We start from the raw sequence: 25,055 nt of genomic DNA on the forward strand, positions 1-25,055 counted from the left end.
AACAGTATGTTGGGCCCTCAAAAAATTAAAAATAGAATTACCGTAAGATCCATCAATTCCATTTCCAAAGGAATTGAAATCAGGGTCTCAAAGAGATATTTGTACATCCATGTTCATTGCAACATTATTCTTAGTAGCTAAAATGTGGAAGCAAACCAAGCATCCAGTGATGGATGAATGGATGAGCAAAGTGTACATATAGACAAAATGGAACATTATTCAGCCTTGAAAAGGAAGGAATTTCTGAAATATGCTAAAACTTTGGTGTACCTTGAGGACATTGTGCTAAGTGAAATAAGCCAGTCACAAAAAGATAAATACTGTATGAGTCCACTTATATGAGGTACTTAGAGTAGTTAAAATCATAGAGACAGAAAGAAGGATGGTGGTTGTGAGGGGCTGGGGGGAGGGGGTAATAGGGAGTTATTTTTTACTGGATATAGATTTTCAGTTTTAGAAGATGAAAAGATTTATGGATATGGATGGTTGTGATGGTTGCACATCATGAATGTATTTAATGCCACTGAATTGTACACTTAAAAATGGTCAAGATAGTAAGCCTTATGTAATGTTTATTTTACCACAATAAAAAATTGAAAAAAAATTTATCAAGTTAATTTACAGCTGTGTTAGTGTATGGACTCTATGGTATGGTCCATATTTACCAAAGGAGAATTAAATGTTGTGAATAAAAATTTTTAAATTTCAAAACTTTCAAGATATATCGATTTCCTATTTGTCTTCCAAATCATTAAACTGTTTTCAAATGGTTCTAGACCACTAAAAAACTGTCAAAATATTTCATAAAGACATTTATCTTTGTACCTCTGCATACCAACTATACAAAGGCAAAAATACACAGTCATTATGTAAATACATAATTGACTTAAAATGGCCCATGGATACAATTTGATATACATGAGAATCTTCAATTTTGTATGTTTCTACAGGAGAGAAAAACAACAACAACAAATAATCCCTTTACATAATAAGGTTGATTAGTTGTCTTTTTAAAGTAAGGGAAAAAGAGAGAACACTTTTTCGAGTATCCTTTTCCTCCCATGCTCCAAAACTTTTAGATTTGTTCCATTTTGAAAAGTAGACCCAAAATAACTGAGTTCTATTAGAACATGAGATTAAAAGCAGACTAGAGGGCTTCCCTGGTGGTGCAGTGGTTGAGAGTCTGCCTGCCGATGCAGGGGACTCGGGTTCGTGCCCTGGTCAGGGAAGATCCCACATGCCGCGGAGCGGCTGGGCCCCTGAGCCATGGCCGCTGAGCCTGCGTGTAAGGATGAACAATCAGAACTCCTAAAATGGAAGTCATATTTGGTGTTTTGATCAGCATTTTTTGTGTGTGCAGAGAGAGAAAAACAGAAAAATAAATGCCACAGCAAAGGGAAAGCTGTTTTGAGGTAGCTCTCATTTCAGAGATGTAGAACTACCTTAAAGCTGAAAGCAAGAGGGTGGGGAGGGTAGGTGGTTGGACAATCTTGCTGTAGTCACAATTTTGATAATCACAGTGTGGTAACTATGTGCTTATTAGAATTAAATTTGAAATAAGTGTGAATCTTTACCAGGAGTTTCTGCTAGCATCTAAAATTAAGAATTTTCAAGGGAGCCACATAGAGAAGTTTTTATTTCTAAAACTGACTGACTAGTGCTAAGGTTTCCAAAAAGCTCTGTAGACACCACAATCTTAAATGTTTTAGAATTGCATTAAATATTCTGAATTTATTGCAATATTTATAAAAGATATAAGGTAAAGAGATTTTGCAAGTTCATATCATACACAAAGTACCTCTACTATTATCTGACAGGATTAATCCTAATCTCTCGCTTTCTAGAATTGAGGGGGAAGGGAAACAGAGCTACGTGGTAAATTGACATTTTGAGGTAAGGAAGCTTTCAGAGTGCCTATCTCTAGTAGGCCACATTTTCCTACTCCAAATGGAAACTTTAATGTTGCCAGCCAAGCCTCACTCCCTTTCCTGATAAGCTATTTCTCAACTATGAATGTAGATTAATCCTCTTTTAATAAGCATTAACTCAAGCCCAGATAATCAGAGTATAAAAATTCCATCAAATCTTTTAGCTGTCTTAGGGTCATTTTGTCAAATAATTTCACCAAGGGTTTAAAACCTATGCATGAAGTGTTTGGTATTTCATAATTTGCTCACTCATTAAATTATTTATATTTACTGAGTAAAATCTGTTCTCCTCAAAGGTAATATTCATAAAATAGAACACACCCCTTTAAAAGTGAAAATATGTTTATTTTCATTAAAAAGTTGGTGACTTAAAAATTATGAATAGAAATATGAACAGCATAAGTTTGAAAAGAATCATGTAGCCTTCATGAAGATTATAATACAATATATAGAATCTTCATGAAGGCTGCATGGCTCTTATTCAAACTTATGTCGTTCACTTTTCTATTCACAAATACCGTTAATACATATAATCAAACATTTACTCTAGATTCAAAATCACCTAGTATTTTCTGCCTAAATATGTTTACAATTCTATTTCGCCTGGTAGTTCGGGTAGTGAATTCTTCTGGCAGTCAGGAACCTCACATGCAGTGACAAGCAGCCTGTTAGTGTTCAGTGAAGATTAAGATAAATAACACTGCATGTTACTCTAGAAAAATATAAAATGAATTCATGTAGAACATGAGATATGAGGATACCTTTCTCATTCCAGCTGCCCCTCTTTGAGCCACGAGCAAACCTGTCGTGCATGTTTGTGTCTGAAGAATTTAAATAAAGAATAAATAGGAAAAAAAATTGAATAGGAAGTTAGTGTGTAATTTTGCCCTGGGGAAATCTCCAAGTTCTTCTATGTAAAGAAGCAAAACACGTTCAGGCCAAATTCTACTCTCAGATCATTTAAGTGTATAAGTTTACATTTGATTCTTGATAGTTGCTTTTACAATCTAAGGAGCTAATCCACTAGTGTTCTATGATCAATATGTTAAATCCTCTGAAACATAAGAAAAATATCAACACTGAGTAGCATGCCATTTTTTTTTACCTTCCTTTTAAGCATTCAAATATAATTTTCCACATGGAGATGGACAATCAAAGATTAGCCACAGTAGAATTAGCGGGTGAGTTTTTGCCTGTACAGAGAGAGTGGAAAGTATCCTGCCGAAAGTTAGATTCTCCACTCTGCAAGTTACTTCTTCTCCCTACTAGTTAAAATCTTCCCTCTGGTGGTTAAAATCTACCTGTGGGGTTTCCCTGGTGGCGCAGTGGTTGAGAGTCCATCTGCCGATGCAGTGGACACGGGTTCGTGCCCCGGTCCGGGCAGATCCCACATGCCGCGGAGCGCCTGGGCCCGTGAGCCATGGCTGCTGAGCCTGCGCGTCCGGAGCCTGTGCTCCGCAGCGGGAGAGGCCACAACAGTGAGAGGCCCGTGTACCACAATAAATAAATAAATAAAATAAAATAAAATCTACCTGTGATGGTTAAGAAGACTTGGAATGAAGTAGGAAAAAGCAAGTGCTGAAATCAAATTTTACCTGCTTTTCAGTTCTACTTAGGATCAGTCTAGCATTATTAAAATGCATGTTTCTTAATTTACATCAATTGCAGCAGAGTTTAAATATAATCCAAGATCAAATTTGGGGTTTGAAATAAATGAAGACATTTTTTTGTTATAAATTAATTTAAATACCGATCCCAAAGTAGACTTTCATTTATTTGAAAAAAAATGTTATTGCTATCATAAATCAATAAGAAAAATTTGAAACTATATAGATATTACCATGTAGTAAAAAGTGGAAACATTAGACTTTTCGTTTTGTGAGTAAAATTACATTGCTTTAATGTTACTGGGTTTAGTTTTCATGCTTGTTAAATTATAAGATTTCCAGATAAATTTTTATGAAAACCAAAAATAAACAGAACTAGTACACATAGACTATTTTCTCTATAATTTTTATAAAACACTTCAGAGAAAAATATCCCTGTATGAAATCCCTGTGCTCTTAAAATGGATCATTAGCTCATGCATGAAATATCAGAAATTTAAATATTTGATAAATACGTACTACACTAATCATTCCTATTTAAAATCCTCATATTCTCAAGAATATAAAAATTCCAGGAGTTGGAGGATAGGATATTTATGGAGGGAAATGTGTAGAGAATATTGCCAGGTCAGATATGCAATGCTAAGTACCTGTGGTTTGGATTTTCATTTGCTTCTCACCTAGAAGAGAACAGCAGTTGCTGGAAGGCAAATTACCAGCAGAAGGTGAATCCATTCTGAAAGTCAGCCATCTATCAATTAAGTATAAAGGTTCAGAAAGGCTGCTCTGTGGCTTGGCCTTATTCCAAAATATTTGAAGTGCATAGCACCTTCCGAGTTAGCAGTTCTTCTACAAGCAGATGGATATCAATCACACTGAGAACTGATAATAGGAAATGTACTACTCTTGTCAAGCTCAAAGACCAACAGATATTTTCAAATTAAATGCATAGGTTTTGCAAAGAACTGCTGTTTAAAAAAGAAGAAGAAAAAAGGCTATCTGACATAATTTTACTAAAAACATAAACAACTAATTACGAGACCTATGCTATTTTGAAGGAGTGAGTGAATAAAGATGTATGGAAGGTAAAAATGCAACACTCCAAACGTGGCATCTTAGAACTTTGTACTGAAGTGGCTAGCATAGTCAATCTTTTATTATTTTCACTAAAGCCAAGCAATGAGATAAAACATAAAAATCGTCCTTGAATTAAATCATTCTTCCTGATTTCTCATGTCATTTATATGAGCGTGTCACAGAGATGAAATGGAACGTGGTGATTGACTAAACAGACACGTTGATGGACAATACCTTCAAGGAATGAAAGCAGAGGACTGGACTGCAAAACAAGAAGTTGTGTTAAAGTATCATTAATGTTCATGACTCTGACACTCAGCAGTTATTGCCCAGCATACCTTTCCAGGAAGAATCACTCACTGGTAGGATGATAAAGCACTCAGGTGACAAAGCGTAAGGAAGCAGGCATCAGCAACCAATGAGAAATGAGAATGGCAGAGCAATAGCAAGTCACAAAGCAGGAAAGCCCCTTTTCAATGGATACATTATACTACCTTCTCTAGTCCTGGGAATTTGTTCTAACCAGTAACTAATAAACTTTATTTTCACAAAATATAGACATGAGCCACAGTGTGATTGTCAAATGATCGTATTTAAATGCTATCGAATAACAAGAAAGACAACCAAGTGGGTGCTATTCCTTTTATTTTGAACTATTCTCAGAAGCTCAGACACCTACAAGCTACAGCAGCGGATGAACTTAATAAGAATTGAAGCCTCTGTCAAAGTCACTTAACACATTTATGCTTCTTACTAAAGTAAAAATTAGAAATAGAAGATGAATAAAATATCTCAAAAATTTTAAAATATTTGTAGGATGATGGTAAATTAAAATTGTTCCCTTGCAAATTCTACAAAGTGTGAAATATTGTGAGACAATTTCTTTTGATGATCATTGTTAGAGAAAGTACTTAAAATGCATTGCAATTTAAACTGTAATTGAATATAGTTTCAGTATTGAGTTCATTTTTCAATCACTGACTTGATAATTTTCTCTCTCTCTCTCTTCCTTGGAAGTATTTTGAAGGCCATAATTTTGGACATCCTTAAAATTCCTGTTCTTGGTTCTAAGAAGAAAACATTTTTGTGAACAAGTAGAACACCAACGGTCTTCTTTTTCTTCTGCTGCTTCTTTTGCTTCTCCTTTTTCTTCCTTCTAAAATGCCTATTGGTCACTTTGAAATAGACATCCTATTTAAGTGACTAGTAAATCACTTAATTAATGTCTCATTAGTCTCATCAATACTGGTGAGATTTTTTTTGCTTCGTTTGTATTTTCCATCTGAGACACAGTTTGTATTGTAATCTGTATCATGAAATACAAAGAACTACATTTCAAATCTTTTCTCTTTTTTTCTGAGCATTTTAGGAATGCTCTTGCTTAAATTCACTTTTCAAACAACGGTGTCATAGCATGCAAAGTCTGTGTGTGTGCGTGTGTTGAACTAGTTGAGAAAAATGTCTAAGCATTTTATCAGTGTGCATTCTTCTTATGCTTCCTTGGAGATACAAGCAAAAATATTGCCTTATGGTTATAATGTTATATGGTGAAAAGCAGTGCATTAAAGCACGTTGTCTGTAATTGTTTAAATCAAGCCAAAAACATCCATTCATTCACTCAGTTATTCCATTCTGTTCCTTCCCTTGAATTTTGTCATATTTCTAAAGATAAGACATTTTTTTAGCTGGAAATAGCCTCTTACCAGCATAATTACTGAGTCCCTTTCTCTTCTTTCTTCGCCAATACAACCAGATGCTAAAACCCATCAGAATTACCCAGCAGGCACCACCAATACCAGCTATAAAAGCTGGTTGTTTCACAACATCAGTGATTTGCTCAGTTATGCTGTTATTGTTTTCAGTAATGACAACTTCATTCCTTCCCCCTATGGAAGAAACAACAGTGTTAGTAAATATTAAGACAAAACCCCCACAAAAATGCATATATGGTATGCCAAAGGCACAGAAGATTAGAACATTCTTTGAAGCAGATAATGTTCGTTGTGTCCTGAGCCTGTCACAATTTATTAGTAAGTGTATTTTGTAAGTTTCAGAAAAAGAATCAAATCATAAGTTTGAAATGTGATTAAGAACACTGCTCCCTTGTGTTTTGTTTTGCTGTGGACAGATTCAGAACCACTTCTTGATATATTGCCTCATAAGTAAGTACTAAAACAAGTGCTGTGGGCTGAAATAATAGTAACCTTTCTTCAGTTAGGTAAAGCATTTTGTAATATAAATCTTATTTTTTTAAAAAAAGCAACTACAACATTTAACGCCAGGTATTTGAAAATTACCTTCCCCCTACAGCACTGCCTAAATACAAATGTTTAAAATATTGCCCTTAATATTCTACCAAAGGTCTTATTTGATCAAACATACTTTAATTTTCTGGAAGGTATTAAAATTACTATATTAAACAATGACAATTATGTAAACATCTTTTCATAGAGATTAGTATCTACAGTTAAAACGTCATGAAAAGATAAAATTCCTAAATGTCCTTAAAGTATTTGAAACTAATTTGAAAATCCACTTGAAAGTTGGATACAAAACAACTTGAAAATTAATTCTAAGGTCTATGTAACAAAATCATAAATTTAAATCTGGACTAAGATGATTCTAGTAGTCATGTTTCTGACCGTTTAGCCCTCTCAGAGATAATAAAGAAAATCTCAATCCACATTTTTAAACAGGTTTTAAACTCATGGAATCATATCACTGAAGATCAATGATTTATGTGTTTATTTAACAGATGAATGAATTCAGAACTGGAAATTAAGTGATTTCTTATGTTAATATCATATCTCATTAGTAACTAATCCAATACTTAAAAAATAAATTGTAAGCAAAATATAAATGACAAATTTCAGCACATCACATCACAGGAATGTGTAATTCTCATTGTTTCAGTTATCATGGCACTGTAATATATTAGAAAGTGCAAGGTCTTCAAAGTTCCACATTTGAGTATCATCTCTGCCACTTATTAGCTAAGTAAGCAGTGAGCTTATGTAGGGCACTTAATCTTTTGGAATCCCTGTTTCTGTGAGTTGGCAGCAGTACTATTTCATTTATTTGGGAGGATTAATTGAGACGATGTATGTAAAGAGGTTAATAGGAAGACAGTAATTATAGCCCATGTAAGGCTAAGAGTTACTTTAAGGGACAATCAGGCAGGAATATAAGTTGTAAATTATCTAGATGTGAGAGTCCTGCAAACAATAGGTGACTTGTTGACCAAGGTTTCACCTTTCTTCCAGGGCAGAAAATTAGCCTATATTCCCCAGCTTCCCTTGTAGCTGAGTACAACAAAGTGACTGAATATTAGCCAATTGTACACAGGCAGATGCATACTACCTCCAGACGTGACCCATAAACCACTGTGACAATACATCACACTCTCTTTCCTAGCATGTTGGATAGAAACGAGGGATCCGCGGCAGGATGCTGACCATCTAAGACAGTGGTCCCCAAACTTTGGGGCACCAGGGACCGGTTTCGTGGAAGACAATTTTTCCATGGGCGGGCGTCGAGGAGGGGAGAGGGTTCAGGCAGTAATGCAAGTGATGGTCAGATGAAGCTTGCCCGCCTGCCTTTCACTTCCTGCTCTGTGGCCTGGTGACTACCAGTCCGCAGCCCAGGGGATGGGAACCCCTGCTCTAAGAGACGTAGAGCCATTGATGGAAGGAGCCAAGTTCCCTGAAAAATTTTATGGGGCAGAAACCCCATCCTCCATTCTGCTGAGTCATATTAGACTGGACTATGAATAAGAAAGAAACTTTTCTTTTGTTAAGCCAATCTGTATGCCCACTTGTTTGTTATAGCTGCTAGCATCTTTTATAGTCTAATATTCCATTCTTGAAACGACTTTTGTGTTAATTTCCAGATTTAAAAACCAGCTTCACTTATGTAGCGAAGCTGGTTCATTTTCCTAATCTATTTGCTCTTAGTTACTATACATATAAACATAATAAAAAATGTATTTAAAATGAGCTCATATTTTCAACTTGAGACATATCAATACATATATCTGGTGATTGTGTTAAACACTAGTAGTTACTAAAAAGAAAACACCTTATAGCAAAAACAGAAAAGAAAATTCGTCGTTCATTTGTGTAAAAGATCCATAAAATGTCTTATTGAATATAGTGAAATATTTACTTATGTTACCCGAAGTGTATGAGTATTTCTTGTGCTGCTAGTATTTTTAAAACAATGTTGTCAGTTGGACTAATTAAAGCACAGACATGGGATGTGTGTGACCTGTAACACTCCATTGTTCTTTCAGACAAAAAAAAATATATAATGAAATATAATGTCTTCCTCCCACTGGAGAGTAATGAAGAACAAAACTAATTTGTTGGACTAAAAATTAATTAGACACATCAGATTCGATTGTACCTATTACTGTGAAAGTTTGCAGTTGTTCCACATATTATTACCAACTATGTAAGGTAACCGTGAAATAGGCAAATGATTAAAGAAACAATAGGTATATTACTAAGCAAGATTACTGAGAATTTTAAGTCAATGTAATTTTGTTATATGACATGCTGTTTGATGCGTATATATATAAATGTATTTGGTTGTATTTGTGTGTGTGTAATTGCAAACATATAAAATTATGGATATTTTGATGTAAAAGTCACCTTACCAGTGGAGACAGCAAATAAAAGAACAATACTACTTTTAAGTCTGTGTAAGGCTATTTATTATATTTATACAAATTTTAATTAAAGGTCCCTTAATGTAACTTTTTGGAATAAAAACTAAGCTGAGAAGGAATAGATGAAACAGTACATTGTCTGGCATAAGACAAATCTAAAATTATCAGCCATAAATTACATCAAATGCCAATACAAGATTTAATTAAAGCAAAGGGGAAATGAGGAAGAGCTTGAGTCACTTCAAGTGCTGTTTCCAGTACTGAATAGACAATAGGAAAATCATAAATTGAAAGAGAAATGGAGATTAGCTATCACTAAATCACTTTTCAACTAAGGAATAACAGTTGTGTAGATAAGGTTATCAGACAAGATGTTAAGGTAGATATGCAGGGGTAATTAAAGAAACAATTAAAGGCTTCTTCAGTACAACAGTAGATATTAAAAAGAAATAAATCTCTCGAGGACAAATAGCCTTTTCCAGGTTGAATTGTGCTTGTGTGTGTGTGTGTGTGTATGTGTGTGTGTGTTTATTTCAAGTAGTACAATTCTATTGTCTATAATTATGTCTTGGGTATTGTGTATTCTAACTACGTGAAAAGGAGATAGAAATATTACTTATTAGATTATTTTTTATTTCATAGAAAAATTTGAAAAGTATGATACATAAACAAATTAAAAGGTACTCATTATCCACTTGATCACTCAGTCTTTTTAAAATAATATGAGTTATGCAAAACTTTCCATTTGATTTAAAATAATCTTAGTTAACATTATTATTTTAAGTTACCATACAATTGTTTATTCTTAACTGTCATGACATGAACTTGGGGAAATGGTGTTACTGCAATTTTTACTTGCCTCCAAATACAATAAATCCCCCAAATATTGTGAAGCAAATAAGTAGCTACTAGAACCAAAATCAAATCAAAACAAACCAGCTTTTCTATGCTTGAGAATTATATTTATTATCAAAATGATAGAAAACAAAAAGAAAACATGAAAGGAAAATATAGATATTTGGTAATCCTACTGATCTTTGATTTAGAAAAATTACATTCAGTCAATCTTTTTCATATATATGCTAGAATGGCAGTGGAAAAAAACAGGTTTGTTTACCTATCTAGGAGCTCTCATAGAAAGCTATATCTTTCAAACATGTTTCATATTTTTTAAGTGAAATATCACTGCCTTATTTCTAAATAACAAATATTCTAAATGTTATTTAGAAAATATGTAGAAATAAGAATAAGTTCATCTATATCTGTTAAATCCTTTTGGGTGTACCTGTATTTCTTTCTTATTCCAACTTATTTTAGAAAATCTCAGAAGGGCAAGATTATAGGTTTCCCTCAGGTTAAGAAATTAATTCAGTTTGTATGACTAATTAACAGAGGGAAGGCAATTTAAAGAAAAGTTAATACTATAACTTTTAAAATGTTTTTAATATGTAAAAGGAAGAATACTTGAGAATCTAAAAAATTTTAACATGACGACTGAATATTAAATCTCTTCATTATATAATAAATACATTGTAAAAAGAAACAACTTCCCAGAATTTGGTAGTATGTTCTATGTGCATATTTCAGAAAATAAACAGAAAAGAATGCAAATGGCACATTGGCTTGTATGAAACTCTGGACAAGTATTTTTAAAATATATAAACTCTAGGAAGAACATTTAAAAAGATAAAGACACTGACAAACAAATAAAATCAGGGTCAACTGAAGGGATTTGCCTTCTGAAAGAATGAAACCACTCAAGAAAAAAAAATCTGCATTTATGAGGCTTTCTACTCCCTTAGAGAGCTCAATCCATGCAGCACTAGGGAGCTAGAGCTCAAGCTGAAAATCTCAGTCTTATTTCTAGGAGGTGTCAGAAGATAGCCTTCACACCTGCCAGTGTGACAAAAAATTAAGGGAGAAACCATGTGAAAGAGGGAGAGACAGGAGAGTGATGTTCTCAAATCTGTGTATAAATTCTCCCTCAGTACTAGTGTGAACCCTCAATTGTGCATGCAGAAGGACAATTTCAAGGATTTGGTGAAACTCAAAAGGTAAAAGGCTGCAAAGACGGAGCAGACTCTCTCACTGCAGAGAAGATTGTGTTTGAAGTTTAAATTCCATCAAGTTAGGCAGACCAGATAAATATATTAGGCTTTTCACTGAATGTCCAGGAGCCCTATGCCTTAGAAGTAAAAATTAGACTGAGGTTTTGTCTGAAGAATATTGTCAAAACATAAATAGTCCATATTAACAATATGTAAAAACCAAGCCACCACAAGATCAAGATGATCAGCCAGTAACATAACTGCCTCTAAGGGAAAGAAAAACAACATTCTTCAGAAGATCACAAAATTGTATAGTATGTTTTCTGCAACGTCCAGTATATAGTAAATATTACCAGGCATGGAAAAACAAGCAAAACAATAATAACAACCACAATAGCAAAAATGAGGAAAAGATAATCCAAGATCAAGAAGAATAGTAATCAATAGAAATAGACCACGAGATGACATGGATGTTGAAATTAGGAGGAAAGGACTTTCAAGCAGCTATTACAATATGTTCATTAATTTAAAATAATAGAGTCCTAATGAATGAACACATGGGGAATTTCAGAGGGAAATGAAAAATGTAAAAGAGAACAAATGGAATTTGTATTATATGGATACTTCCACTTCTGCCCATGAAGGAATAACAGGAATGAGACATGCAATCCCACCATAAACAAGGAAAACCTAGGCAAAATATGGGAAACAAAAGGACAGAACTATGATAAAAAAGGAAATAAACAAAGGGAATCATACGATATTCATATCTTTCTATCTGGAGACAATTTCTAAAATGCGATGCAAGGAAGGGGAGTCCAAAAATGACTGAATAGCATTCCTGAGTTAAAGAGACAGTAAAACTGAGGCAGACTCAGGGATTGAATTTAAGGAACAGAATATCAGATAAAGGTGGGTAATATAAAATATTTTTTCTTAGTTTTAATTTATTTGAAAGATAGTTGATTGTTTAGAGCAAAATCAATAATAATACTTTAGTTTGTGTATTGGTTTTTAATACATGTGCAGGAGTAAAAGGTAAAATAATAGAAAAAGCTTGAAAGGGAGGAAAATGGAATTATATTTTCTAAGATCCATATAGCATAGGCTAATCCTAGAGTAACATTACAAAAATAGGTATACTTAATGATTCAATAGTGAACATAAAATATTATACAAGAAGTCATTTTATTCATCCAAAAGAAGTCAGTAAATTAGGAAAACAGGAACAAAGTCAGATAAAAAATATAGCAAAAGGGTAATTCTAGGCTCCAAAACATCAATGATCACATTAAAGATAATAAACACTCCAATTAAAAGGCAAAGATTGTCATATTGGATAAAAAATAAGGCCTCACAATATGCAATTTAAATAATACAAATGTGCATTAAATACAAAGACATAGGAGTTAAAATAAAAGGATGAAAAAAAATCACAAAATGCAAACACTTACACGGGTGTACTGACAACAGACAGAGTAAGTTCCAAGACAAAGAATCTTATGAGGAAATAAAGTGAGGCATTTCATAATGAAAAAGCATAAGTTCATTAAGAAGCTATAACAATCTTAAAATATACTCAGTTAAAACAGAGTAGCAAAATACATGAAACAAAAACTTACAAAAAGGAGAAATACACAAATCTATAATTATAATAAATTTCCAGGCTCTTTTCTTATTAATTAAAAGAATGCATTACAGAAAATAAGTAAGGACTTGAACAATACTACCAACTGATTTTACCTGACATTTATTGAATGTTCCATTTCAAGATAGAAAAATAAAAATGAACATAGTTTTTAAATGCACAAGGCACACTCGCTAAAATGAAATTCTGGGCCATAAACTAAGTCTCCATATTTAAAAAGCTAAATTCATGTAAAGTACACTCTCTGACCTCAGTGGAATTAAATTAGAAATCAGCAGCAAAAAGCTATATGGAAAATACCAAAGCATTTGGAAATTTAATAGCACATTTCCAAATAACTTCTGCAAAACCCAAAAATTTTTAGGGGAAGTGAAAAGTGTTTTCAACTTTATGATAAATGGAAACATAACACATCAAATTTGTAAGATTCAGCTGAAGAAGTGTTTAGAGGGAAATTTATAACTTTAAATATTCGTATTAGAAAAGAAGAGAGGTCCAAATCATTGATTTAAGTTTCTATCTTAAGAAGCAACATAAAAGTAAGCAGAAGAAAAAAATCAGAAATCGCTTAATTAGAAAACAAATAAATAAAACTAACAAAGCCAAAATTTGTACGCTGAAAGGATTAATAAAATTGATAAATCCTTATCAAGATTAAAGTTGGAGAGAAGGAAGAGAGAGAGAGGGTAGGGGACAACAAAAAAGGAGAAGAGAGAGAGAGAGAGAGCATGAATCCACAGTACTTATGAATAAAAGAGATGGCATTACTACTCATCCTGCAAACATTACAATTAAAGGGATTACAAATAAGGAGATACTGCAAATAAACATGTGATAATAAATTCAACAATTTAGATGGATTAAACAAATTCACTCGTGGGCAAACACCAAAAATCCATTTACCACAACCAACAGAGAAGAAAAAAAATATCTGAATAAATGTAAATTCATAACAATAAAAATAATTCACAAAGAAAACTCTAGGCACAGATATCATCATTGGATTCTAGAAGTATTTAAGGAAGAAATAGGACCAGGTCTACCAAGACTCTTACAGAATGTAAAAGAGGAAGGAATACTTCCCAACCCATTAAAGCTAGCCTCCCTGATTCCAAAACCTGACAAAGACATTAAAAGAAAACTACCGATCAATATCCCTCATGAACACAGATCCAAAATTCTTTACTAAATGTTAGCAAATCAGATCCAGTAGGATCTGTAAAAAGCATAATATATCCTGACCAAGTGGGATTTATCCCAAGAATGCCAGGTTTATTTACCTTTGAAATCATAGAATTTATCATATTAACACAAATAAGGAGAAAGAAAATAGATGATTATCTGAATACACTCAGAAAAAGTATTTTGCAACTATTAAAATAAGTGAGTGAAGTTAGTAAGGCCATAAGATAAAAGGGCAATACATAAAGTTAAATTTATATATAACATAAAGTAGTTGAAAAAGGGAATTTTATAAATCCACTTGTAATAGTGTAAAAAACATTAAATACTTAGGAAAAAGTTTAACAAAACATATGTTAAGGCCATATGCTGAAAACTACAAAATATTGTTGAGAAAAATAAAGACAACTAATGGAGAGGTACATCAAATTCCCACAGAGAAAGACTGACTATGAAAATGTTTAATCTTTCCAATTTGATGTATAGATTCACTGTATTTTTAAACATAAATATAATTTTTCCAACATAATTTTGTAGAAAAAAATTTTCCAAAATTTTTTCCAACATAATTTTGTAGAAACTGACATGCTGATTTGAAAAGTATATGGAAAAGCAAAAGGTCTGGAACAGCCAAAAAAATTTTGGAGAAGAAAATGATGCAGTATTCACATTACCTGATTTCAGGACTTTTTATGAGCTATTAGTAATCAAGACACTGTGGTTTGGCATATGGATAGACATATAAACAAATGGAATAATACAGGGAACCCAGGAATGGATCCACACATGTATAGTTAACTGGAGAAAGGAAAGTTTCAGTGAAAGATACCTATGCATTTTGATTTTACTTATGGAAATAAATAAGCCTCAAGCCTCAAATCACATGCAATTACTTTAAGATGAATTATAGACCTATGCATAAAAGCTAAAACTATAAAGCTTCTGGAAGAAAATATCTTTGCTATCTAGATGTAGGACATAGTTTCTTAGAAAGTACTAAACATGAAAGAAAAATTTGATAAGTTATAGATCATGTAAATTGAAAACTTTTGCTCATCAAAAGACACTATCAAGAAAAGGACTAAGAAAGCCATAAATTGGGAGAAAATATTTGTGATACAATCTATGACAGATAATTTATATTGAAAATGTACAAATAACTCCTCTTAGTAACAAGAGACAAATGACAGCATTTTAAAAAAGGCAAAGACTTGGAAATTTTACAAAAGAATATATGTGAATGTCCAATAAACACATGTGAAGTTGCTCAACATCATTAGTCATCAAAGAAAATTGAAGTTAAAATGACAATGAGGGACTCTTACACTCACTGAAATGGCTAAAATGACAGATGGCAACATTAAATGTCAGTGAGGATGTAGAAAAACTGGAAGTCATATTCTTTCCCAGTGAGAGTATAAAATTATACAATTTGAAAAAAATATTTAGAGTTTCTTATAAAGTCAAACTACATCAGTGCTGTTACCCAGAAATTCCACTTCTAGGTAATTCTCCAAAAGAAATAAAAACATATGTCCTCAAAAAAACTTCTTACACATTCTCTCAAGAGAAAAGCAGAGAAACAAAATATGATACATTCACAAGATTGAATACTGCTCAGAAATAAAACATATGAATTGCATAACACATGTATGGGAGAATCTCAAAAACATTATGTTTAGTGAAAGAAGCCAGACACAAAATATTATATTCTGTATGATTCCATTTATATATATTTCAAGAAAAGTCAAACATAATCCATGGTGATAGGAAGCAATTTTCTGTAATGATGATAGTAGATTGAATAGGGATTTCTTCTTTGGGATAGTTTATTTGGATTACTAGTTTCTTTTGGCCTGTTTCTGGTTAATTTTTGACATTTTTCTGGCTAAGAGGAGGTATACAGATTTGAAACATAATGCGCCTTCTTCAGTAACTGCCTCATTTCCTATTGTATTTCAAAGGCATCAAAATTACAAATGAAACAATAGATTAAAAATAATTTTCAAACCAACTTTCAGCATGTAAACTCTTAATGATTATGATTTTAAGAAGTTTGTGGAAATCCTAAGAGCATAAGCAATTGCTGAACATTTTGTTAGAAGCTCTAGTCAGTTTATTTGCCTATATGATGTGTGCATCTTATTACTCATTATTTACTGTATTTCCACAGTTGGGATGTAGATTCAAAAAAATAATCTACCTTGTTACCAGTTGACTGATTCTAAAACACATACCATATGGATTGGTACTCACCAATTATTATTGGCTGTGGCTCACTTTTTACTCCAACTCCTGCACTGGTACTAGCTGCAACCTCTACCCGGTATTGAATACCTGGGAATAATCCACCAATGATTACAGATCGAATGGCTGCATCCACAGTTTTGTTGATGTGGAATCGTGTTTCATTCCCCAGACACCAGATCTATAGAAATGTAAAGTGAATATCAAAAGAATATAAAATTATTTTTTTCTGGTAATTAGTTCATTATAATTGATTAAATCTTTTAGTAGAGACCAATCTATTTTCTAGTCTTATAGAAGTATTTGTAAATGACATTTTCTAAAGCCTAATTTCTGCTGTTTATATATAGACGTATGTATGTGTATATATATATATGTGTGTGTGTGTGTGTGTGTGTGTCTGTGTCTGTGTATGTGTGTGTGTATTAAAGAACAACAAAAGAAGCTAAAACTATGCAACGTTCCTATATATTTTACAGTCAACACTGAATGCTCATAGTACAATGATTCCCTCAACACCTCTGCAAGGTCTGGAAAGTGGTCCTTGATTGCAAATGGCATTTAGGTATGGATTAAAACACACAAATTCCTCTGCTTAATTTACTTATCAAGATTTATTATGCAAAGAATTATTAAAAATATGGTGATTATGAGTTGTAGTATCCAAAGTATATAGGTGCACATCGAAGTAATTTATATTTCATTTAAGAAACTATTAACTTACACAGAAGTGGTTAACAAGATAAATTGACTAAAGTTATAGGTATTGACAGAGATAAAATTAAAGCCAATATTTACACTGACAGTAATAAATCTTAATATTGATCAAAACATACACATGCATGAGAAGAGAGTGGTGGGAAGTCTTTAAACACTGATGTGAGGGATGCTAGGCTTGTACTTCCAATAAGAATCAAATTTTAAGTCATACATTCTTTTGGGATATGGAAATCTGTTACTGTAAAATGTGTTATAAAAAATTCTACTGTGTGTACTTATTTGTATTTCTATTATACAGTATTTATAATCTACATGGGGACACGTAAGTAGGAACACACATTGCTTGTTTCTGAAAGAGGTAAGTTCCTGAAACTTTTTCTTTAAAAGAATGCCTGTGAATTGCAAATGTCTTTTATTTAGTCTATGAAACCTAAGTTACTAGTGAAGGATTATTTAGCCCTTACCAAAATATACACATTTTTATCAAAATAGGACAATCTCATATGAGTGAGAAAATTTACAACTTATGAAAAATTATCATGTTGTGAAAAAAATCAATATTTAAATAAATAGAAGTTGAAGATATTTAGTCCTAGATGATATAAAAGTAAAATCCTAAACTCATTAAAAAACACACACACTCCAGGGTAGATAATGTTTTGCTTTTAAAACAATGTGTTCTAACACTTAAAAAATTTCTGATTTTATATAATTATGCTACTGTAAAAGCACTTACTCTTATTTTCTTATTCACATTTTTTATAATGTGATGGGAATAATTTTAAAATAAATTCTTATGCAACTTTAGTCCATTTGCTTCAGTAACTTAACCATTAACTTAGGAAAATTCTACTTTAACTTTCACATTTTTTCCTAGAAGTAACAATGTTTTGAGTAAAATTATTCAGCTTAATTTCACATACCAACTATGAATTTCTGGGGTGAGGTGGGGTGTCTAGTTTTCTTTTCTAATAGATCTACTTAGTATGTTATTATCAGATTTCTATAAAAATTTACTAATAGCAAAAAAGCATAGTTTTGAATTTTTACAAGATTTAAGGAGGTGTTTTACTCTCCCATGCGGTCTAATCACATCACAATTAATCAGAACCTTATTTCTCAAAGTTAGACAACTTGTGATTCTTAAGTGATGTCGCTCAAATGATGGTGAAGAAACAACAAATATATACTGTTTCCAAATAGCAACAAATTCATCAGTTGAAAAATAAGAGTTTTTCAAAATTTGTTTTTTCAATGGCTCCCTTTTTTCAAGTGAAATATTTTACAGAACCTTTTACCAATAACTTGGTAAAAGCAGAATTTACAGTGGGAGGTGGTACTGCCCACCCTCTTATCTCCATCTCAACTCTTTAAACCCCTGAAGCATCTTTTTTTTTATGAGAATACAGTTTAAAAACAGCTGTTCTAAGTCCCATTACACAGAAATCTAATAACAAAGATAAAGGCACTTCCTAGGATAGGGCTTCACTATCTACCCTCTACCCTGTCTCTCTAAATCCCTGAGGTTCTGCAATCATATTATTAAAACAAACAACAACCACAATGCTGCATTCTTATGGTTTACTTGTCCAACTGAGTTTGTGTTATCTGTGACCTTGGAATTAGGTTCTATGCATCCTAAGCATTTGCTTCCTTACCTGTCACACAAAGATATAAAATATTACTTTACACTCAAACTCAATAAGAAGGCCACTAGAAACGTTCCCCCTCCATGTGACTCTGAGACTTCTCTGGGCACTTTTACCTGTGAACTTTCCTTCTTCATCCAGGCCTTACCTTGTATTCTTGGATAATTCCATTCTGATGGTCAGGGGGAGGAGGATCCCAGGAAACACTAATACTTGTGCTATTGTGGCTTCCAACAGTCAGCACAGTGACAGATTGTGGCGGGGCACTTGGGGCTGAAGAGGAAGTGATTAGAATAAACACAAACTGTAAGTCTTGGTGTACATTAAGGCTGCTTACAGAATATGAATATAAAGACAAAATGCAAGAAGGTCTGGTTTCCAGTTCTGAATTAACAGTGACAGTTAAAAAAAAAATCCTTTATATATAATGGATAGATTAAAGCAAATCCAATAGCTATGGTAATATGTTCTCAACAGTAAATTTAACAGTTAACATTTAAATGAATGTTTCCTATGTGCCCAGAACTGAGGCAAGAGTAAGATTTAATTCTCATAATAACCTCAGGAAATAAAAACAACTCTTAACTCAGTTTTACAGATAAGGAAACTGAAGACTTAGCTAAGTCAAACAATGAGGGAGAATTTGAACCCAGGTATGTCTGATTGATTCTAGAACTATGATTCTTTTGACTCTAATAGGCTCCCTTTTTAAAAAACAAAACAAAACAAAAAAAACAACAACAAAAAACACTGCTATGAAAAATGTTCTGAGAGTATGCATTCCAAGATTTTATGTCATTATCTCTGAGTGGTAGCATTACTGACGATCTTTTTGTTTTGTTCTGGTTTGTGTTTAATACATAAAAACAGAAACACAGCTACAAATTTCACCAATGCAGAAAAAAGACACTTCTGTTTTCATATTGAGAAAAATAATTGACTGTTATAAATTGACCCATAATTTAAGATTTAAAACTTATTTTATATTGATGAGCAAGGAACTCTGATGATATAAATGAAAACATTTCATGTTGGGTCAAATGTGAAATGGACAAATTTTAATATCCTACAGTTCTCTTTCTTTTTTTTTTTCTTATAACTAATTATAATCATACTGAGAAAAGATGAACAAGAAGAAAAATCATGATTTTGGACTGTAGCATCTCCTATCCAGTATATTTGAGAGCTAAATCATACTAATTTGGCTGGAAAAGTAATCAATTCTCAGTATATCTCTGAATTTAAACCAAAGGTTGAAAAAACAAATCAGAGTACTAACAGTTAAAGCAAAATTCAGATAATTTTTGTGGTACAAAAGAATTTTTACATATAAGATCAATGCTTTCACAACTACACAACATAGTTCTTTGAAAACGTGTACACTTCAAACATAAAAGATATTTTAAAAGACTATCAATAGGGGCTTCCCTGGTGGCACAGTGGTTAAGAGTCCACCTGCCAATGCAGGGCACCCGGGTTCGAGGTCTGGTCCAGGAGTATCCCACATGCCGCGGAGCAGCTAAGCCCGTGTGCCACAACTGCTGAGCCTGCGCTCTGGAGTCCTAGAGCCACAATTACTGAGACCAAGTGCCACAACTGCTGAAGCCCACGTGCCTGGAGCCCGTGCTTCAAAACAAAGAGAAGCCACCGCAATGAGAAGCCCACGCGCCGCAACAAAGAGTAACCCCTGCTCACCACAACCAGAGAAAAGCTTGCGTGCAGCAACAAAGACCTAACGCAGCCAAAAAAAAAAAAAAAAAAAAAAGCCTATCAAAAAAGTTTCCCACGTTTGATAAATGTCACAACATATTTCACTAAGGTATAGTCATCTTTGCATTGAGTGTAAGACACACACAGTCACGTTACCACCATACTGCTCTTTATCACTCCTCTGTGTGATAACGTTGCTCCAAAATGTGGCACAATGACATCAATCCAACTATTTGCCTACCAGTTTTGTAGTTATTAAGTAGACTTCATTGAAAAGTAACATTTTGGAGAACTGGTTTCTCATCTGCCTTACCGCTGGCTTGGCGAGAACACTGTGCCTATTTCCTGACTTGTCAATTATTACACAGATGTGAAAGAACCCACTCATTGCTCCCAGACAAGCCCAGCTGAGTTCCATTTGTTCCCTTCAGAAGGCCACAGAAAGCGGAGATGAACATACACCGAATGGTGACAAATGTCTAGTCCAGAGGAAAAGTCTAACTGCAGTGAAATTGATTTTTGGAAATATGCTTCAAATGTAGCATTCTATATTAAATTTACCCACCCCACTCATTAGTTCTACACATTATCCACATAAAGTAAAATTTAATGGGGGATGAAGATCCTATTATTAATTTTTTTTCTTTACAAATCTTAAAGGTAGACTAATGATGCCTTTAAAAATATGTACTTCTGCTCATGTCAGTATATCACACTGTAAACCAATATGAAGATAACATTTCTCTGTGTTGCTTATTATAAGATATGTATAATTTAAAAGTTCTTTGGTCAAACATGTACATCTATGTTACCATGAACAAGCTACACACATTTTCTTAAGGTTGCTCTTATATTGATTTATATGAAATATGTTTTTGTACATAAAATTAGTACAAAAGCAGAAAAGGGGGAAATTTCTTATAGTTGGTATCTGATTTTTTTGTACTTTGATGATAGCATTCATTATAAACCTCTAGTTTAGGGAAGGAGACACTAGACAATGGACTGGTTGAGACCAACATTAATTTCATGTCCATCACAGACTGACTTTAAAAGTATCTGCAGGTAAGAAAAGTTACAAAGGGAAGAGGGAGAGGGAACATCACTAAGAAGAATGCTGCTGCAAACATGCAAGGGGCCTTCTGGATTAGAAATTATGAATCAGACTGGCAGAGCCCATAGGGAAGGAGGCTTATGAAAGGAAATGTCATGCTTTACTCTACCCCAAAAAAGAGAGACAAAGAACAGCCTGTGTACTTGGGTTTCCATTAGCCTGTCCTTTAATGAAGCCAAATGAGCTAAATCCATGTGTTAAAAAAAAAATAGGAAAACATTATAATCAAATTCCAGTGCACTGAAAAACAGGATTTGAAGCGAATGTTTCCTTAAGGAAAATTCAAACTACTTGAATGTCACTTTTTTGAGTTGTTAGATTCTATGAAATTCTCAGAATAAAAGGAGAAAATGATACTTCCTGGATTCACTTTTAGAATCTCTTTTGCTACCCTTCTAAGGAAGATGATAAACTAGAACTTCAACAGAACTTGATTTCATTATGGTTTAAGTTTGGTTTACGTTAGAAATCTGAATACTGACCTTCTTCAGTAGTACGAACTGTTTTAGATTCACTATCCATTCCTTGGAACTCATTAAAATATGGTCGAACTTTAATTTCATAAGTCACCCCCTTTTTCAGATTGACTAAGACAGCACTTCGCTCAGTCGGGACTTTAGCATCTAGATTCTGCCATGTTGATATAGCCTGCAGGCCTGAAGTCTGACGATACAACACTCGGTAGCCTTGAATAAACTGGGGCTGGCGATCCACCTGAAAAACAAAGCAAAAAACTTTTGAAACCAAATGGAAGTGTCTGAGTGATGCCATGGCTTTCTAATTCATCTCCCTGCTTCTAATATCCTTTCCCAGTTCTGAGTTCACGTTGCTCCTAAGTTTTTATTTCCAAAATGAAGAGTAGAACAACATTCTCTCCTGTTAAAAATACTCCATAGGGGGCTTCCCTGGTTGCGCAGTGGTTGAGAGTCTGCCTGTTAATGCAGGGGACACGGGTTCGGGCCCTGGTCTGGGAGGATCCCACGTGCCGCGGAACGACTAGGCCCGTGAGCCACAACTACTGAGCCTGCGCGTCTGGAGCCTGTGCTCCGCAACGGGAGAGGCCACGATAGTGAAAGGCCCGCGCACCGCGATGAAGAGTGGCCCCCGCTTGCCACAACTAGAGAAAGCCCTCGCACAGAAACGAAGACCCAACACAGCAAAAATAAATAAATTAATTAATAAACTCCTACCCCCAACATCTTCTTTAAAAAAAAATACTTCATAGTAGCTAAGATACTCAATTAATTTAAATTCTTTGTATTAGCACAAAAGCCTGTCAAGGCGTAGACCTGCCAATGTTTCTAGCCTTGTTGCTCGTCTGTTTGTTCTTTTTTTGTAGTCAACAATTCTCATTTTTGTGGTTTTATATGTAGTGTGCTATTGGTCAGGAATCTCCATTCTCACCCCTTGTTCATTCACTAATGCCTTCACTCACTCAAACATTTTCTGAGTTCCTACTGAGAGGTGCCAGTTATTCTGTAAACTCTGAGGGTAAAAATGGAGAATGAAAGTAGAGTCAGTCCCAGGCCTCATGGTGCATAGAATTCAGGTAGAAGGTGAGCATTATTTAATGATCACTCAAACAATGGGCAGGTTACATTCATAACAAATAAGCATATGCAGATATTATGAATGAGCTGTACTAGGAGCTAAGAAAGCCTAGAGTGGAGAGGAAGTTGAGTGATCAGGAAGGGGAGAGTTTCCTGGAAGAAGAACAAGTGCTGAGATCTGCATGGAAAGTAAGACTTATTTAGGGGAAGAAGACTAGGAACAGAATGTGTAAAATTCCTGTAGCTGGAGGAAGCATATGAAAGAGACTCAAGAGTTGTGGCGCCAGAGCGTCTGTTTTAAATGCATATGAAAAGCTTATACCCATTAACAAATATTAAATGAAAGACATTTATTAAGTTATCAACTTCTGGCTCCTCCAATATCCCACTATTGGCACAACCTGACAACTTTCTTGATCCTTTCATTCATTTGAGGTACAGAGGATAAGCAGCTGTTTTTAATAAAAATCTGAGATTTGGAACCTGAAAACCAATATCAAAATATCAAAAAATATCAAAAAACAAGTTCTCATTTTACATTTATTGAAGAGTCTTTATTGGAGTTACCATTGTTTCATTTCAGGGAGAAAGGGACTTTTAGCTTTTTAAACTTTTTTAATGTCTTGCCATTTTTTAGAAATGCTTGACAAATATAACTATCACAGCACCTTCTTCAATTAATATTACATATGCTATAGTTTAGTAGCCATATTTTAAGAAGCCTTTAACTTGACATATTTCACTGTCAAATAAAGTGTAAAATTCAATGGAGGAGAGATGGAATAACCTCATTTTAGGAAGGTTGAAGAGAGAGAGGAAATAAAGAAGGTGATGATGGAAACAGTTACTTCAGCTTTCTAAAAATGTCTTTAACCAACTGTTAACACATAATAAACAAAAGGTATTCTTTCATGTATTAACTTCTGGCATTTCTTCATTAGTTGCAGCATTTTAAAATATTTTTTAAGTGAAGACAGAAAATTAAAAAATACAGAACCTCAATCAAAATACAGTGAAACAAAGGGACATTTTTTTGGTATTTAGAATGTCCAAGCTAGAAAAATCCATAAAGTTCATGAGCATGAGCATGTGTGTTTCTAAGTATAGCTAATTCCAGGTTCACAGATGAGTCTCAACAAGAATTCCTTCACCCACCTGACAGTTTTCTAACCCTCAAAGATTTGTGGAATTAGTGCTACATTTGTATGAGGTTATGTCAAGGAAAAGTAAGCTCGGTTCTGATACCAAAGCTCATTATCTTTGAGTCCTCATCCATGCTACCAGTTTGTGTTCATACCAAAGAACATATTTTTTGAAAAGCAGAAGTTGTTCTGACATTATAAAACAAGGCAAGTAAAAAGCAAAAAGGTAAATTTATGAGAGCCAGAGAGAGATGCCTTTCATCAAAGCTGTCAATGTCCAAAAAAAAATCCCTGCAGCATATGTTAAAACAACATTAAGCTTGCATTTTATAAACTTCTCTGCATTCACTTTAAGTGAATTTATATACTGAAAGAAAGACATAACTCACAATAATAGCTTGTTAATACTGAAAGAAGCAAGCTGTGTTTTTAAGAAGGACATTAAGCAGCTGTTTCCAGATGAAGGGAGTCTGTAAATCAGGGTAAATTGGTTTTATCCATGTTTGGTTTTCATTAATTAAGTGTTTTAGGACTTTATGAAGCTAATGTTTACTACACAACATTGCTTTGCTCACTTCAGTGTACACTGCCTTCAACCAGTGTATTCTAACGGCCTACTTAATAGCTAAATAGTTTAACTTGATTTTGCGCGGTTGCTATACATTCTTTTCAGAAGGAAATTTGTTGTTACAGGTGAAAGCTAAAATGAAAATGCTGCACATTACCTGTTAAAAAATAGGTGGGATTTTTAGTGGCTATGGGCT

General features: G+C 33.7%; 1 protein-coding gene across 1 annotated transcript in view; it reads right to left on the reverse strand.

Moving 5' to 3' along the window:
- ROBO2 (roundabout guidance receptor 2) overlaps positions 1 to 25,055 on the reverse strand; it is a gene marked incomplete at its 3' end in the record, with an annotated part of 582,226 nt that overhangs the window by 48,480 nt on the left and 508,691 nt on the right. The window contains exons 15-18 of the mRNA XM_082624487.1: positions 22,082 to 22,313; positions 18,924 to 19,048; positions 16,416 to 16,587; positions 6,316 to 6,498 (exon numbers count right to left, since the gene is read on the reverse strand). Coding sequence (XP_082480613.1) covers positions 6,316 to 6,498; positions 16,416 to 16,587; positions 18,924 to 19,048; positions 22,082 to 22,313 — 712 coding nt within the window. The remainder of the gene's footprint in view (positions 1 to 6,315; positions 6,499 to 16,415; positions 16,588 to 18,923; positions 19,049 to 22,081; positions 22,314 to 25,055) is intronic.

The sequence above is a fragment of the Mesoplodon mirus genome (genome assembly GCF_964341445.2).
Source record: "Mesoplodon mirus genome assembly, chromosome: 6".
In the NCBI taxonomy this organism is placed as follows: domain Eukaryota; kingdom Metazoa; phylum Chordata; class Mammalia; order Artiodactyla; family Ziphiidae; genus Mesoplodon; species Mesoplodon mirus.